The sequence below is a fragment of the Glandiceps talaboti genome, chromosome 15 (genome assembly GCF_964340395.1).
Source record: "Glandiceps talaboti chromosome 15, keGlaTala1.1, whole genome shotgun sequence".
Lineage (NCBI taxonomy): Eukaryota > Metazoa > Hemichordata > Enteropneusta > Spengelidae > Glandiceps > Glandiceps talaboti.
Window position 1 is genome coordinate 14,023,544 of NC_135563.1, and position 17,213 is coordinate 14,040,756.

General features: G+C 36.5%; 1 protein-coding gene across 1 annotated transcript; it reads right to left on the reverse strand.

The window, feature by feature from the left end:
* Positions 1-2,427: 2,427 nt before the first annotated feature.
* Positions 2,428-17,051, reverse strand: LOC144446958 (aspartate aminotransferase, cytoplasmic-like). Its single transcript, XM_078136817.1, has 9 exons — positions 16,913-17,051; positions 14,322-14,503; positions 11,904-12,012; positions 9,694-9,806; positions 8,145-8,249; positions 7,647-7,797; positions 6,743-6,908; positions 6,065-6,207; positions 2,428-4,968 (listed from the first exon to the last, which is right to left on the reverse strand). The coding sequence occupies exons 1-9, from the start codon at positions 17,019-17,021 to the stop codon at positions 4,817-4,819; spliced, it is 1,230 nt and encodes a 409-aa protein (XP_077992943.1). The 5' UTR covers positions 17,022-17,051; the 3' UTR covers positions 2,428-4,816.
* Positions 17,052-17,213: the final 162 nt, after the last annotated feature.

Below are 17,213 nucleotides of genomic sequence, written 5' to 3' on the forward strand. Positions count from 1 at the left end.
AATAAAAAAAAACAAGTTGTGAAAGTTTTTTCTCAGAAGTTATGCTGTATGTCTTTCCTTGTATGCATGAGTGGTTCAGTGCTGTTTTCTGTATATATGTTTTGAGCCAACAATCGACAAAATTTGATCGTTGGAACTTGCTAGCTCACAAATACATGTCTTTGTAATAAGGAACCTGAGCAGTCTTTGAAACCAGTACTAGTACTGATTACACTAGCTATATAATACTGTACATCAGTCAATGACAAGATAACCATGAAATGTTCCTTTACACTTTACTAGGCGTTACACATCTTGAAAGGTGATGTCCAGAGACAAATAAACCCTGCCCAGGCATCTTTGTGGCAATCTTATATACACTCTCTAAAGTGGCCATATGTTGAACACAGAAAAGTGAAGATTAAAGGCCCAGATTGGATCAAGATTAAAATTTAGGTTTGGCACAAGTAGACATGGCGACACATAATAGATGGTTTGTAATAAAAGAATGGTCCTATTCCTATCTAATTCTTGTGGCTCCACCGATATGACAGTAACTTATGGCTCCACTGATATGACAGTGACTGTTATGGCTCCACCGATATGACAGTAACTGTTATGGCTCCACTGATATGACAGTAACTGCTGTGCCTCCACTGATATGACAGTAACTGTTATGGCTCCACTGATATGACAGTGACTGTTATGGTTCCACTGATATGACAGTGACTGTTATGGCTCCACCGATATGACTAACTGTTGTGGCGCCACTGATATGACAGTAACTGTTATTGCTCCACTGATATGACAGTAACTTATGGCTCCACTGATATGACAGTAACTGCTGTGCCTCCACCGATATGACAGTAACTGTTATATGGCTCCACTGATATGACAGTAACTGTTATGGCTCCACTGATATGACAGTAACTGCTGTGCCTCCACTGATATGACAGTAACTGTTATGGCTCCACCGATATGACAGTAACTGTTATTGCTCCACCGATATGACAGTAACTGTTATGGCTCCACTGATATGACAGTAACTGTTATGGCTCCACCGATATGACACTAACTGTTATGGCTCCACCGATATGACAGTAACTGTTATGGCTCCACTGATATGACAGTAACTGTTATGGCTCCACCGATATGACAGTAACTGCTGTGCCTCCACTGATATGACAGTGACTGTTATGGCTCCACCGATATGACACTAACTGTTATTGCTCCACTGATATGACAGTGACTGTTATGGCTCCACCGATATGACAGTAACTGCTGTGCCTCCACTGATATGACAGTGACTGTTATGGCTCCACCGATATGACACTAACTGTTATTGCTCCACTGATATGACAGTGACTGTTATGGCTCCACCGATATGACACTAACTGTTATGGCTCCACTGATATGACAGTGACTGTTATGGCTCCACCGATATGACAGTAACTGTTATGGCTCCACCGATATGACAGTAACTGCTGTGCCTCCACTGATATGACAGTGACTGTTATGGCTCCACCGATATGACACTAACTGTTATTGCTCCACTGATATGACAGTGACTGTTATGGCTCCACCGATATGACAGTAACTGCTGTGCCTCCACTGATATGACAGTAACTGTTATGGCTCCACTGATATGACAGTAACTGGTTATGGCTCCACTGATATGACAGTAACTGTTATGGCTCCACTGATATGACAGTAACTGTTATATGGCTCCACTGATATGACAGTAACTGTTATATGGCTCCACTGATATGACAGTAACTGTTATGGCTCCATCGATATGACAGTAACTTATGGCTCCACTGATATGACAGTAACTGTTATATGGCTCCACTGATATGACAGTAACTGTTATGGCTCCACTGATATGACAGTAACTTATGGCTCCACTGATATGACAGTAACTGTTATGGCTCCACTGATATGACAGTAACTGTTATGGCTCCACCGATATGACAGTAACTGTTATATGGCTCCACTGATATGACAGTAACTGTTATATGGCTCCACTGATATGACAGTAACTTATGGCTCCACTGATATGACAGTGACTGTTATGGCTCCACTGATATGACAGTAACTGTTATGGCTCCACCGATATGACAGTAACTGTTATGGCTCCACTGATATGACAGTAACTGTTATGGCTCCACCGATATGACAGTAACTGCTGTGCCTCCACCGATATGACAGTAACTGCTGTGCCTCCATCGATATGACAGTAACTTATGGCTCCACTGATATGACAGTGACTGTTATGGCTCCACTGATATGACTAACTGCTGTGCCTCCACTGATATGACAGTAACCATGGAAATATCAGTAGGTGATACTTCCATGCAGTAACTAATACAACATACAAGAGCACAAAATTTAAACACTGGCCCTGAAAGGATCAACATTGAAAGACATCATACTTTTACTTGTTGCACACTGTTATTTATTGACATCATTGTCTTCAATTACAATTTCATGACAAAATTACTAGATAAAACAAAATTATTGTACTTTTGTTTCATTGTAAAAGTGGTGCATCCAATCCAACACTCCAAATCATAGCCAACACCACAATACGTAAATTAATATCAAATATGTATTTAAGAAAATGATAATACCCACTTAAAATATACAGTGCAAAAATCTATTTTTTATTTGTTTCAGATATAATTTTTTCTCAAGACAGTAACAACACAAATTATAACACTTTATTTTTAACAGATTTATTTAACATCAGCCATTGACAATAGGGTTGTTTCACCACTTGGTGGCGCTGTATCGATCCATGCTTCCTGTAGTTGTCAGGGGGCCATGCTCTCCATCCTCCACTGAACAATACATGTATATGTTCACAACGGGCAAGACTTACTCAATCGTCCATCAAAAACTTTGACGACTTTTTGTATCACACTCACTTGTTTAGTTTTGTGTCATTTCTTTGTCTATTATACAATATGTGGGAATCGGGATAAAAGCTATCAAAAAACTAAATTTCATAAGCATGGCCATAATAAAATTGATGGAAGTTTTTTAACCCCCGACTCCCAACATACTGGTACCTGCTAGACTTACAAGCTGTTGTTCTTTTCATGTCAATGAATCTAAACACTAGTTTCATCAGCTGATAAGATGCATAAACATTTAGATCATTTTAGGTGAACCTTTGTTTCCATTAGTAATGACACATGATTTGTCTACAAGTGATGTCCATACTGACCATACTGTGTGCATCTAACATCTCTGTACACTGTCTATGATAGAGTAGATACAGCTAGCTGCCACTGCAGTACATGAAACCAACAACCACAAACAAAGCTTTGCCAAAGATGACATGGTGATTGAAATTGCCAATAGTGTTGTCCTGATTGCTTATCAATTGTCTGAGGGCGTTAGCAGACGTGAATTGATACAAATCAATGTTTGTTTTGATGCTTGCATATTTCATATTTTTCACACCCTATCAAGATTAAACATGAAGTTATTGCTATACAGCCCCTTTCAGGCAAAGAGGTAGCAAAATTTGGATCCCAACTGCCAAACTCTCCTCTTGAGTATGAAGACTCTCAATAAAACATGATCATTCAAATGTTGAGTCATTCTCACAAACATCGCAAAAACAGACCTATTGGTAAAATGTAAATCTGAAATTCAGGACAAAAGATACCCTTTAACAGCTGATGGAGCTTACACTAAAATAAGTAAGAAGGTGAGGATACAGAATAAGTTCAAAATCTATACAACATTGGCTACATCTGTTATATATTTCATACCATATACACAGAGGTGATGTTTAAATTGTAACACTCCTAAATGCAGATGTGTGTGTGTTATGGTACTTTATCTATTTCTTATAAATTCGGCATATAAGAGATCAGACACTGTGCAATACATATAGTCATTTCAGTATCACCATGCTATGTCAAAATATCTATCCGTGCTGTTAAAGTATGCAAGAATACCTAGATTCTAAAAATAAATGAAATGTTAAGATTGTACATTTTATACAAAATTTGAGATTGTATTTGGTCAACGTATGTGGAGTGAGAAGCTTTGTTACAGACATTCATTTCAGTTCCGAAAAGTAATCACCTAAAAAGTTTCAAATAAGAGTACATATGTACCCAAAATAAAATTTTAACATCGCACTTTGCTTTACATGAAGTGGCTTAAGAATACTTTTTTTTTTCTGTCAGTCAGTGCATTCAAACAGCATTTAAACAATCTACAAAGACATTTATACTCTGTGCTGAGTTAATATCGGGGAAAAAATGGCACATGGAAGACAATGTGAGTGGCAAGTACATTTTACAGTGACTGTCAAGTACACACAACTACTTTGTTTACTCTTTGCGAATCAGTGATACAGATATTGATAATTCCTCGATGAGTCTTATTGATATATATATATATCTACTGTCTATAGATCTATAAAATCTGGATATTGTCACCATCATTGTGGTCCCATGCCGTCAAACAGCAAAGCACATTTTGGACTGGAATCTTAGCTGTAGCAGCAAATATACTTCAAACAACTAATCACAAATTTTGTTATGTGAAATTTGTTGCAAATCTAAGTCCAATCTTTAAGCCAAGTAAGCAGTATACCATACAGAAAATACAAGATAACTTTCTTGTATATGTAAATCTCAAATGTCAAAGTCAGACTTTGTATTTTAACAAGCAGTTTTACCATACAGCATGGTAAGCCATAAGTGTGTTACAAGTATGAAATTGTGTATAAAATGTACAATCTTCTTGTTATTTCAGAAAGAATCAGCTGAGCAGACTTTATTTTCTCTACTTCAGCAGTAAAACTAAAGCTAACTCATTTAGTACATTCATGGATGTTGCTGACTGCATCATGGATACCCGTTGCTATGTTGTCTACATTCTTGGTGGTGACAGCACACATGTTGATACGTCCATCTGCCATGATGTACAGGTGATGCTTCTTTATCAAGTAGTCCACTTGTTTGGCTGTTAAAACAAGGAACCAAGATTTAATTTCAAATATTTTGGTCATGATTTGAAAAGTCCACAACTAAAATTTATGTGTCAAAACAACAGTCGTCTGTCAGAGTTATAGGAAAGGGTGGTCTTCAACAAAAGAAAAAAATCCTTTACAATCCTTATGGCTCCACTGATAGATATGCAAGAACCTGGGATTGAAACCCTGTCATTGCTTGGTAGGACAGAAGGAGCTACTTTGCCAGTCTGTCTGCCTAAGTGTGCCCAAAATGTTTTTCAGTAAAGCTCAAACTAATATAATCATATCATCGTGAGGAAATTACAGAAATAACATTCAACGATGTTTTGTCACCACATTTTGATGCTTATTGTAATACATTTTTAATCCATAGCAAAACCGTATATACCGGTATACTCAGTAAATGGGATATTTGATTTGTGACCAAGATGCAAGTTTGAACCCGTCAACTCCTGCACTATTTGTGTTGTAAAGAAGACCCCCTTGCACCTGAATAAATTTCATAAAAACTCTTGGGAATCAGTATTACACTACTACTACCACCTATAATTTCATCTCTATGGCAACTAGCCTTTACACAATTGACTGTGAGGGTGCTGTTCTTCCGTCTGTGTGTCCCATGGTGGTATTACCATTGCTATGTTACTACTAATCCATTCATTCAATCATGACTATACATGATCAGGACTGCACATGGTATATGAAAAGTAACACAATGAAGACTACCAGACATCTATTCTTATGCAAATTGGCATGTTATGCAAATTAGAATATGCAAATTAGAAAATGGATTACATGTACAAAAATGTACTTGCTTATCATGCAATCACCCCTATCTCTGACATGATAACTATAAAAAGAATTCTTTATACTCACTAGTAGTACTTTTCCTACTCCTAGACTAATAAACTCAGGTTTATTTGTTTGTTTTTTGTGAAGTCCCCTCCCCCTTCACATTTGCTGACTAAGCCCATAAAGTAACCACTAAAAATATTTTATGTCAGCCCATATCAGCCAAGATTTACCATTTGTCAACAGCAACATTGGTAAAAGGATGGAAAACACAAATACATCTCTTAGACTTACTTGTCAAACCAGTGTAACTAAACATTCCAATCTGATCTGTAATATGATTCCATGTTCCAGGTGTACCAAGTGCTTTCAATCTTTGCTTCAGAGCATCACGCATAGCTTTCACACGGTCTGCCATTGTGCTAATATGCTCTTTCCTTTAGAGAAAATAGACAAAGGCTAAAGTTAAAAGAAAGACATTTAAAATTCAGTGTTGGTTTATTCTCATCAGAATCAGGGAAAATAATTTATCTCTTTCATATTGCAACTATGCTGATCTATCCTGACATCACTACTAATATTAGAGACAAGTTCGTATGCATCATTACTGCATACTATCTGTCTTAATTGGTTGAAGCTTCTGGTTGAATGGTTCAAGTAACACACTGCTAGCAGTAGTGGCCATATCTGATGACGTAGCGTTGTTATACAGGCCAAAAACCAATGATACCTAAAGATAATATCACATACAGTAGCTCAGCAAATTTTTGTGTATGTTTGAAAATCCCTGTACACCCTTGCCAGAGATGAAGGCCTAGCTAGTAATCCCCTAATTAACACCCTGGAACAATACATGTTGCCAATCTGTCTTTTCCTTGTCTCTGCATAGCTCCTCCCCCACCCATTGGGTGAAGGTTCTACAGTCTCTGATATTACATGACAAACATGTACCACATACAGGTCAAGGCTCACCATTCAGAAAACAGTGCTGGGTTGTTCAATGTTGTGGCAACAACACGAGCACCATGGTTTGGTGGATTAGACCAGATGGGTCTGGCAAGCTTCTCTAGCTGAGACTTGATTTTTAATATTGATTCAGGATCATTGGCAACCATAGTTAGATTGCCGACACGCTCATCTAAAAATTAGAACAACAAAATAAAAGGGTAATTCTGTGCAGATAAACAAATTTTAAATAGCTGAAATATTTACATGCTGAGTAAGGAAGTAACTTTGATTGTGGAAAAGATGATCAGTGTGTGTGTGTGTGTGTGTGTGTGTTTGTGTGTGTGTGTGTGTGTGTGTGTGTGTGTGTGTGTGTGCGTGTGTGTTTGTCTGCATGTGAAGGGTGGTGTAGGGTGGGGATGGGGTATGAGCTCGTTCCATTAGATGACGTTCTTTTCCATTCCTGATTACATCTTTCAGAAAAATGCCACCTGTTATAGTCACTTTAAAAAGCTAAAACCATTGACTTTTGTTTTTGACTAAAAAAGGGCCAATAATGATAGGTGTTATCCTTAAACACGTTCATCAGGTCGGTAAAACTTAGTAATAATATGTTCTTGTACCAAACTATCCATTTACTGGCTTGCTGCTAGGCAGAACATAGACAAGGGGGCATACCAATTACAACATCTTTACGATCACGTCATCACCACTACGACGCCTAGCGGTAAAGCCAGCAAGTGTACAGTTTGACACCTGTCACCTCGCCCATTATGTCGTTCAAAGTGTGCTTTTCTCCATTATGGGCTGGGAGGGCGTACATTATTGTTTAAATAATAAGAACCCTTGGTTATGGTACAAGAATGTATTATTACAATAATAAGTGTTCATTTTAATATGTAATCAAATGAGTGTTGAAAACACTACTTACTGTAGAGACCAAAATTCTTTGAGAAGGACTGGGAACAAAACAATTCAAATCCCCGCGTGACAAAATATCTGACAGCATATGCATCCTTATCTAGTTTACCAGAAGCAAAGCCTTGGTATGCAGCATCAAAGAATGGAAACAGGTTTTTGGCCTGTAAGGAGGAAATAATGACAGTATTAGTAAATATCAAGGGTTTGCTTCAATCACACAGTAGGTGACTACAGAAGAACACTTTTCAAACAGACCTCACTACATAAATAGGGAAATGTATAGCATTACAGAAATAACATAACAGACTTGAAATTGGTTATCTACTGTCATGTAGTTAGACTGACAGATCAGCTGTTGTGGCGGGCATGGTCTAATCTCCCTTTCCCAAAACAACTGTAGTGTGGTTATGTCAATTTATCTTGCATGCACGCATGTATGTACTTAATACGTATCGAGCTATCTCTGTCTATCTAGCTGATCCGTTAAACAGTCTATTTGAATACCTACCTCCATAACATCTGCAATCCTCTTCCATTGCTCCTCGGTTGGATCAACTCCAGTAGGGTTATGGGCACAACTATGAAGTATGATCACAGAGTTCTCTTCAGCATTCTGTGCACAAAAGTCATTTATATCACACGTCAAATTTTAATAAAATATAAAGTCGGTTAGAACATATTCAGTTACATGGATGAAAATTATTTGTATCTTGCATGCACACGTACTAGTCAGACCATGATTTAGATAACATTTCTTTATACATGGTAGATACTTTATCATGGTCATATCAAATGTATGTTTACATGTCATGATATGGCTTGTTTGCATATTGATAACCTACATGTACCTATTGATAGATAGATAAAGTAAACATTTGTATAGCGCCAAAATCCAAAAATAAAAATTGTTCAGAGGCACTTCACAAAATATACTAGTATTTAAAAAAAAAAAATAAAATAAAAAAACTTTTCATAAAATACACAAAGTCTAAATTATGCAATGGAGAAGAAAACGTTCCACAAATGTTCCTTATGTCTAAAAATATCAAAAATAAGTTTAAGTTCACCTATTGATAATCTATTTAGCTGTGTGATAACCTTGTCGGTCCTAATCAACATTTGTTACTATGACAACTTGTTTGTACCTAATGATATAATAGAGTACATCAGAATAGATTATTTGTTGTCCCTGTAATCTACATCTATACATCAGTGTCAACATTCAGATTAATTACATGGGGTCAACCACGCTCCTAGGCATCACTAATATACATCACTGCCTCCAATGGCAGCCGCATTTACCTTATCAGAATTTATATTACACATTTGTCAACTTTTGAAATAAATCTTGAGACATAACTTTTGAGGTGTTGCTAATAATGCAATTCCACCAAAATCTAGTGCAGCATATATATATATATATACAAATAATTTAGTAGTTGTATCTGAACCAATTGACCAGCCTTCCTGAATTTACCTTGCCAAAACTTGTTCTCATGATATAGAAACTTCACCAATCAGAAATAGTTGTTCAAATTTACATTGTTTATGAACAAATATGTCCTTAAATATAACTAAACTCTTATCATTAGTAGTTGAATGTTATGGTCTTATGACAAATCCAATATGGTCCCTTACTGAATGTAGCATTGACTTGAAACATTTAATTTACAGCAATGGTGTGTAGGAAGTTGGAGGTCAACATATCCACTCCATAATACCTGTAAATGACCCCTTGGTTTTTGGTATCTGTACAAGCTTGTCTGTAACAGATATGTTCACCTCCCTTATATCTACATGTGTATGTGTTTATATCAATAAATCTCATCTATGAGCTAGGCTGCGGCATAGTTATGATAAAATGGGGATATACATTATCGAACTTGTTGAGTACTGCTATGCTATCTAATGCATCATGTCTGCCTTACACACTTACAAATCTGTGTCAAATAGGCCACCATGCAACATATTGGCCACCATGCAGCATATGTCACTGGTTAACTGAAAAATTAATGAATCAAAAAGTTGCTTTCATAAGATGTGATTCTTTCACTTACATTCAGATCTTCACACATGCCATCAATATCTAAACTTCTAGTATTTGCATCCCAGTAGCGATATTCCTTTATTTCTGAGAAGTGAGCATCTCTGCAAATACCTTTATGATTGGCTGTTAGCAAGATAAAAGGAAATGGTGCACATTAGTTGATTCTGATATCTAAACACCATCATACCATGCACAAGTCAAGACATTGTCTTTGAACAGAAAATATGGATTATATACCCCTGGTTGTCCTACATCGCCACAACAACCTGATGCGTCTACGTCATTGATTCTGTGACACAGACCAACAACCTGTGTCTACGTCATTGATTGTGACACAGACCAACAACCTGTGTCTACGTCATTGATTGTGACACAGACCAACAACCTGTGTCTACGTCATTGATTGTGTGACACACACCAACAACCTGTGTCTACGTCAATGATTGTGACACAGACCAACAACCTGTGTCTACGTCATTGATTGTGACACAGACCAACAACCTGTGTCTACATCATTGATTCTGTGACACAAACAACCTGTGTCTACGTCATTGATTGTGACACAGACCAACAACCTGTATCTACATCATTGATTGTGACACAGACCAACAACCTGTGTCTACGTCAATGATTGTGACACAGACCAACAACCTGTGTCTACATCATTGATTGTGATACAGACCAACAACCTGTGTCTACATCATTGATTGTGACACAGACCAACAACCTGTGTCTACATCATTGATTGTGACACAGACCAACAACTGTTACCCATGTCTACATTGCTGATTCTGCGGGACTCAAAGTATGAATCCAAACATTCCAAGGCGCCATTATTTTTCCGAAACATGTCCACAACAGGTGTGTATGAAGGCTTCAGTTTTCCTTTCACTAATTATCAATTGTGTGTAGTGTCTCCAAAATGTTAATGTCTATGTGTGATACAGTAACCTACATAAATTAACTTGCATCAATATTATTAGGGTTTGTCACTACCCGTCACTTGTATTTTCCATGGCTTAACAAAGAAAATATTCTGGACTAACATCTAAATGCATGTTATATGTAACTAAAAGTGTAAGTTACGTTTATTTGCAAGGAAGACCACATGTCCAATATAAGACATAAGGTTCTGAAATGCTAATGGAGGTACTGTATGTAACTTTATAGTCTGGATGCCAACAACTTCGTTTCACATTCTTGTTTAAAGTCGCTCGGGACCTCATACCAGCTATACATCATGACACATATCTCACACCTCAAAGACCAAAACAGACAATCAAACCCAGGAACTTTGCTGACTACCAACATTGCAACCATGTGGAAAAGTACATGACAAACAACTCTAGCTGCTTTCAAATACCGGACTCAAAAACAGAAATTTACAGGAACTCATTTTTTCCAAGAACAATCACAGACTGGAACAAACTTGACAATAATTTGGTTACATCTAGATTGGTGGATGTCTTCAAGGCATCCATGCAGGGTGACTAAGTGTCTCACCCTCCTTGATTATTTACCAGCATTGGTTCCTTCAACATATGAATTCTGATTCTGATTCTGAACATGGTCTCGAACTAAACCATGTCTGGTCAAAGTCTCGCAATCAGCAGAAAAAGTTGTTCATCCAATCAGTGAACCCCAACTGTTATAGTGAAGTAAACAGTGTATAAATAGCATCCTGAGCTGACAAATATACCATAATTTAACATGGCGTACCTGCCCCAAAAAACCCTAACTTTATGAGAGTCTGTGTTATTGGTTGTTGTTATGTGTTATTGGTGAGTGGAGGTGTAAATGGTAAATGCATATAGGGACTTGAGGAGAAACTTTGTTGATCTTTTCCAAAGCATATGCCAACAATGTAGACTTTCTAAAAGAGGTTTCAATAATGAAATGGTAGTTGACTTGAGGTGTAAATATTTGTAACTGGTTTGGTATTTTAATATGTCTATTAGATGAGATATGAGTAATTTGGCAAAACCCAAGATAGTAAAGTTGTTTTGGGTCAAGGGTCAAATATCTAAACATGTAACCTTTGATCTGTTATGTACTATTGGCACAGATTACTGAGGCGTATAGGATATTGCACTAGCAGAGGACAACTTAGTGGTAGATTCTGGTTACTGTTGCAAGCTGTCATTACTGTGATACATGGTAAATGATAACTCATAAAAATTCAATTAAGTTTCTTCAAACACTTCAGTAGGAAGGACTTACGCCATGTAGGGTTTGAAACATAAGCGATGTCTTTGACAGCAAATCTCTTCAGAAATTCTATTCCAAGACGAAGAGCACCAGTTCCACTCAAAGCTTGAAATCCACAGCTCTGATGGAAAAATATAAGTGTTTGAATCAATAAATCATAAAAACACCTTATGGCAAACAATCATGGCAAAATTAAACATGTTATTTTATTCTAGTCAATGCCACTTTCACCTACCCAATTCCATACTCTGTGATCAAACAATTCAAAATTTTCTGCTATTTGACTCGTACATTCTACTTAATTCCATATTCTACATAATCACACATTTCGCTGATGTATTTTTTATTTGTATAGCTGATCACACTTTATGCAAACATACTAATTTCAACCCCTAAGGTACTGGATAATTGAATAATTGCTTCCACTTCAAGTAGGCTAGGGGTGTAGATGTTCATGACCTGCATTTGAAATGTATATGTTATCAATATCAGGTTGATATAATGATTGGATATTGATATGTTATTAATATCAGGTTTGTATAATCACTGGATATTATATGTTATCAAAATCAGGTTGATACACTCATCGGATATTGATATGTTATTAATATCAGGTTTGTATAATCACTGGATATAATATGTTATCAATATTAGGTTGATACACTCATCGGATATTGATATGTTATTAATATCAGGTTGGTAAACTGATCACATGAACATACTGGCAACACTGTTGTGACAAAATACTTTAACACTATCAGAGATGTTTACATGTACATGCACATTAGACACTAACTTCAAATATCTTATCATATCCATATGTGACAGTGTAAAAGTGAAATTCACCACACAGATCTGATTAATAAACTAATACACATTGTCAGATACAAATACATCAATACAGTTTTTACTGTTCTTGTAATGGTCTCTATAAACTAAGTACAATCTATCACATTTATAATGCATTCACAATTCCTATATTATTATATGAACCAAATTAATGGCAATCATATTGCAAGTGTATCAATTTAACCACAATGTTTAACCTTTAACCTTTAATGTAAGGGGTCAGGCTTGATTAGCAAAGCTATTTTCTGACTCCCATTGCCTGTATAAATTGTATATATATATATATATATATATATATATATATATATATATATATATATATATATATATATATATATATATATATATATATATATATATATATATATATATATATATATATATATATATATATATATATATATATATATATATATTCCCCCCCCCCCCCCCCCCCCCCCCCCCAAGTGATCTGTAATTATTTCTTGTACAGGTAATAAAAGTCAATCAATCGATCAATTTTTTTACTCAATTCAATTACATTGTATCCCTTAACCTTACCAAATATATCTCAGACCCATCATGTCCATGATGTACTTATTTGGGTCATATGTTTCAGATATTTAGTATGATATGGGCTACTTACGCAAACTAATAAATAATTTATAGTGTTGGCTGGACATGTGTAGCTGTTTGTTGAGTATATGCATACAATACATATATATATAAACACCATAAATAATTCTATCTTTGTGTTCATAACAGCTGCTTACAACTTGCCTGTTTGTTTTAATAACATGTCAAAGATACAGTGAAAATGGAGCACAAGTGTCATAATCAAAACTATCAAACTTCTTTTACTTCCAACAAGGTGTGATGTTACAGTTAATATATATCCATCTCTGATTTATTCACACTGTAGTCAATCAGCAGCACCTACTTTGGTAATGTATGTTTATTATAAAATGTATGTGATAGGGTAAGTATGAAAACATTATAGTGATTATAATGAATGAATAAATGAGTGAGTGAGAGAGTGAGTGAGTGGAGTGGAGTGGTGCGTGTGTGTGTGTGTGTGTGTGTGTGTGTGTGTGTGTATGCGCGCACATGTGTGTGTGTGTGTGTGTGTGTGTGTGTGTGCGCGCGCATGTGTGTGTGTGTGTGTATGTATGTATGAATGTATGTTTTCTAGGCTAAAACTAAAGTTATGAAGTACTTCATCACACACATCATATCCTCACTTTCAAGTATTATTCCAATAACTGCATGCCATCAGTCAATGACTTCCACATGTACATGTACATACACATTTTTTTAAATAACCAAAATTCAAAATACTGTGTGCATTGAATTCGTAAGATATGAAAATCTAAGCAGATTTAATGTAATTGTTTAATATGTCACAGCTGTTATTACAGAATTAAGACAGAGTAGTGTCATGGCAAAGTACTGTGTATGAAAGCTATCAATTAAGGGTTCTCATTTGTAAATTGTAGCTACATAATAGCATAGACCCATGTGTAGGGTCTATGATAACAGTACACAGAAAGTACTGGCCATGAAATTCACACATGCTTCTAATTCTTAATTGCTTATTCTTACTCTGTTCTGCACAATAGCAGGACTGTCATCACCAAGTACAAGTTTTGTTGCAGCATCGGTGAAATCTTTGAGTCCAGCAATTGGTAGATACTCATGATTCAGGGAATGGTCGGCAGCCATTTGAGACTCCACTGTTCTAACCACTGGTAGAACCCATGGCTCTCCATCATCAGTACGATAGGCTGATAAATAAAACAAAAAATAAAAAAAATAAAAGCTTCCAAGTTAAATGCAGACAAAACCATAATCATGACTGATACTTTACAATGCAAGTATTTTAAGATATAGTGAATTATTTATTATCATTACCTTAAGTTATACAGACGAAAAAAGCACAATCTAATGCAATAATACATGCACATACATACAGAATACGTACATGTAACATTGTGTTGAACAGCAACCCTCTGCCTATACAGAAGCAAGCAATGATAGGGCAAAGTGCTGAATACTGCACATGTACATAACCCCAACTTGCACTGCAGTCACCTGATTCTTGTCCTGTTATTGACTTTGTGTGCATGCACAGTATTGAGCATTATGCATGTCGCCCCATCTTATAATTCCTGTGTACGGTACACAAGAATTACAAAATAAATCAGTGGCTTGAATGTAGTCATGTAAAACATTTCTTTAGGTCATATGCAAGGATCTAGGGAGGAATGACAGCGATGGGGATGGAGATGTGTTGGAGTTCTCGGCAGGTTTATTTCCACAGCTAGTGTATATGCATAGAGATATTGTTTCACTAATGGTAATGGTATATGTACATCCAATCTGATTAAAATTTAATGTGGTGAAATCGGGTAGATGTCTTTATTTACCTCTATTTCCATTGTTGTGTGTGCAGACAGCGATTACCCAGAACAAAACAATCAACACAAAAGATGGAAATAGAGGAAAATAATGACATTTAGCTGCTTTCACCACATCAGATTTTAATCAGATTGATTTACATCCTAGTATGATGGAAAGGCTATTCAAAAACAACCATATATGCTCCCCTCTAAATGTGGTCTGTCATTTGATTGAATTGATACTATTGATTGATTGATTGATTGACTGATTGATTGATTGATCTTTATTCTATCAGAAAGTGAACAAAAATACTATCTTTGGCAGTAACAGAAAGATTCTTGTGAGGACCATGGAAATAGTTCCCTAGGACCTAGTCAAAGTCCATGGACCAGTCAAGCATGTAGGACAAGTTTGGTCTTGTACACAACACCAAAAATAACAACAGATTAATTACATGTACATCTGTTGTAAATAAAGAGAAAGAGATATGCAGATGACACTATCATATTATGCAATGGGGTCTTTGGATTTATAACAAATTATGATTGTCAATATCATTTCACCAAAGTTATGCACAAGTCAACGTCAACCCCCCCCCCCCCCCCCCACCTCGGGGCATAGTGGGGGATTTGGAAATTAGTCTTATAAAATTTGTCAAATGCCCCACCCCCTGGGGCAAGACATTCTGGAAAATCCCCACCTAAAACAAGTAAAACTCCCAACATTTCCCCCACCCCAATGGGTCACAAATTCTGACTGACACATAACCACTCTTATACGTCCGTGAAAATGATTAGGGAGGTCAATATGTGGCAATTGCCCCACCCCCTTGGGCATTGTTTCATGGCAAACACGGGGATCCCACATTTGTCCCGTATCGCCCGTATCGCTCGGGCATTACATTAACTCGTGTATTAAACGCACGTTTATATCTTCGACAGGAAAAGAGACCCATCCCTGGGTTAATATAAATTATAATGTTATTGTCTGTTACAAAATATCCAGAATCTAGCCAGGATCATGGTACAACAAGTAACACTGAAGTAAAACACTTTCGCTATGTACTACACTCATTTATAGCATTCATATCAAATGTAAAAGTATACTGTTTCCATGGGTTTATTTACAAGCCTAGCACGTGACCTTTCTAATGTGGTCAATTAGTAAATAAAACTATACTTTTACACTTGATATGGATGCTATAAACGATTGTGGTACATTCAGAAAATGCTTTACTTTGGTGTTATGGGTTGTAATTGGTATGTCCTTAGAATATATTTCAGAAAACTTCATTCATGGCATTTCTTCACACACACACATGAATGATCCGTGATCTAAACCTTGAGTATGTAAAGTGCAGCCGTGTACACCTAGTTTGTGTTTATAAATTTGTACATTAGTAGTTTTTGGATACTTATTAAGAATGGGTTATGATGAAACGGCGATAGGAAACATCTAAAAAACCAGGTAACCTGAAGATCATGCGAAAGTTGGTACTAAAATGCACCACGACATTTGCACAGTAGTCATCAACTTCAAGGTTCTTGGATTTCGAAGTATCAATAGCAAATTCATAAAAACTACCATGTCGAATAACACTTTACTCGTAAACTGGCAAAAAAAATCACTGACTGAGATGTTATCCGTGCATATTTTGCAAGATCTATGTCATTGCTGATGATGAGGTCACAGTGTCATTGACAGGCTCGTCTAGTACGTGACGCGTGTGACGACTGGGTGCTGCACGATTTTCTTCATTGTACGGTTATTTCAATGTTTTAAATTATGCCTACCTCCAACTCCAAGGTTTACTTTATGTGGATTTTTGTCTTCCTTAAATCGAGCAGTCAGATGAAAAACAGCGACTGGGGGAGCAATTTCTACGTTCTTGAAGCGAGACATTTTGAAAAATTTTCCAACGTAAGAGTTGAGTAGAAGGTCAGTCAGGGGTCAAATGGTTGTCATGTCCGTGTACGCATGTGCACAAACAAATCTCGTCGTCTGAAATCTCGTGAAAGTTCAATTGGCGGCCATTTTGAAAATATAAAATACAACCAACCGTCAAATACGTACACTTTACTAGGGTTTCAGGGT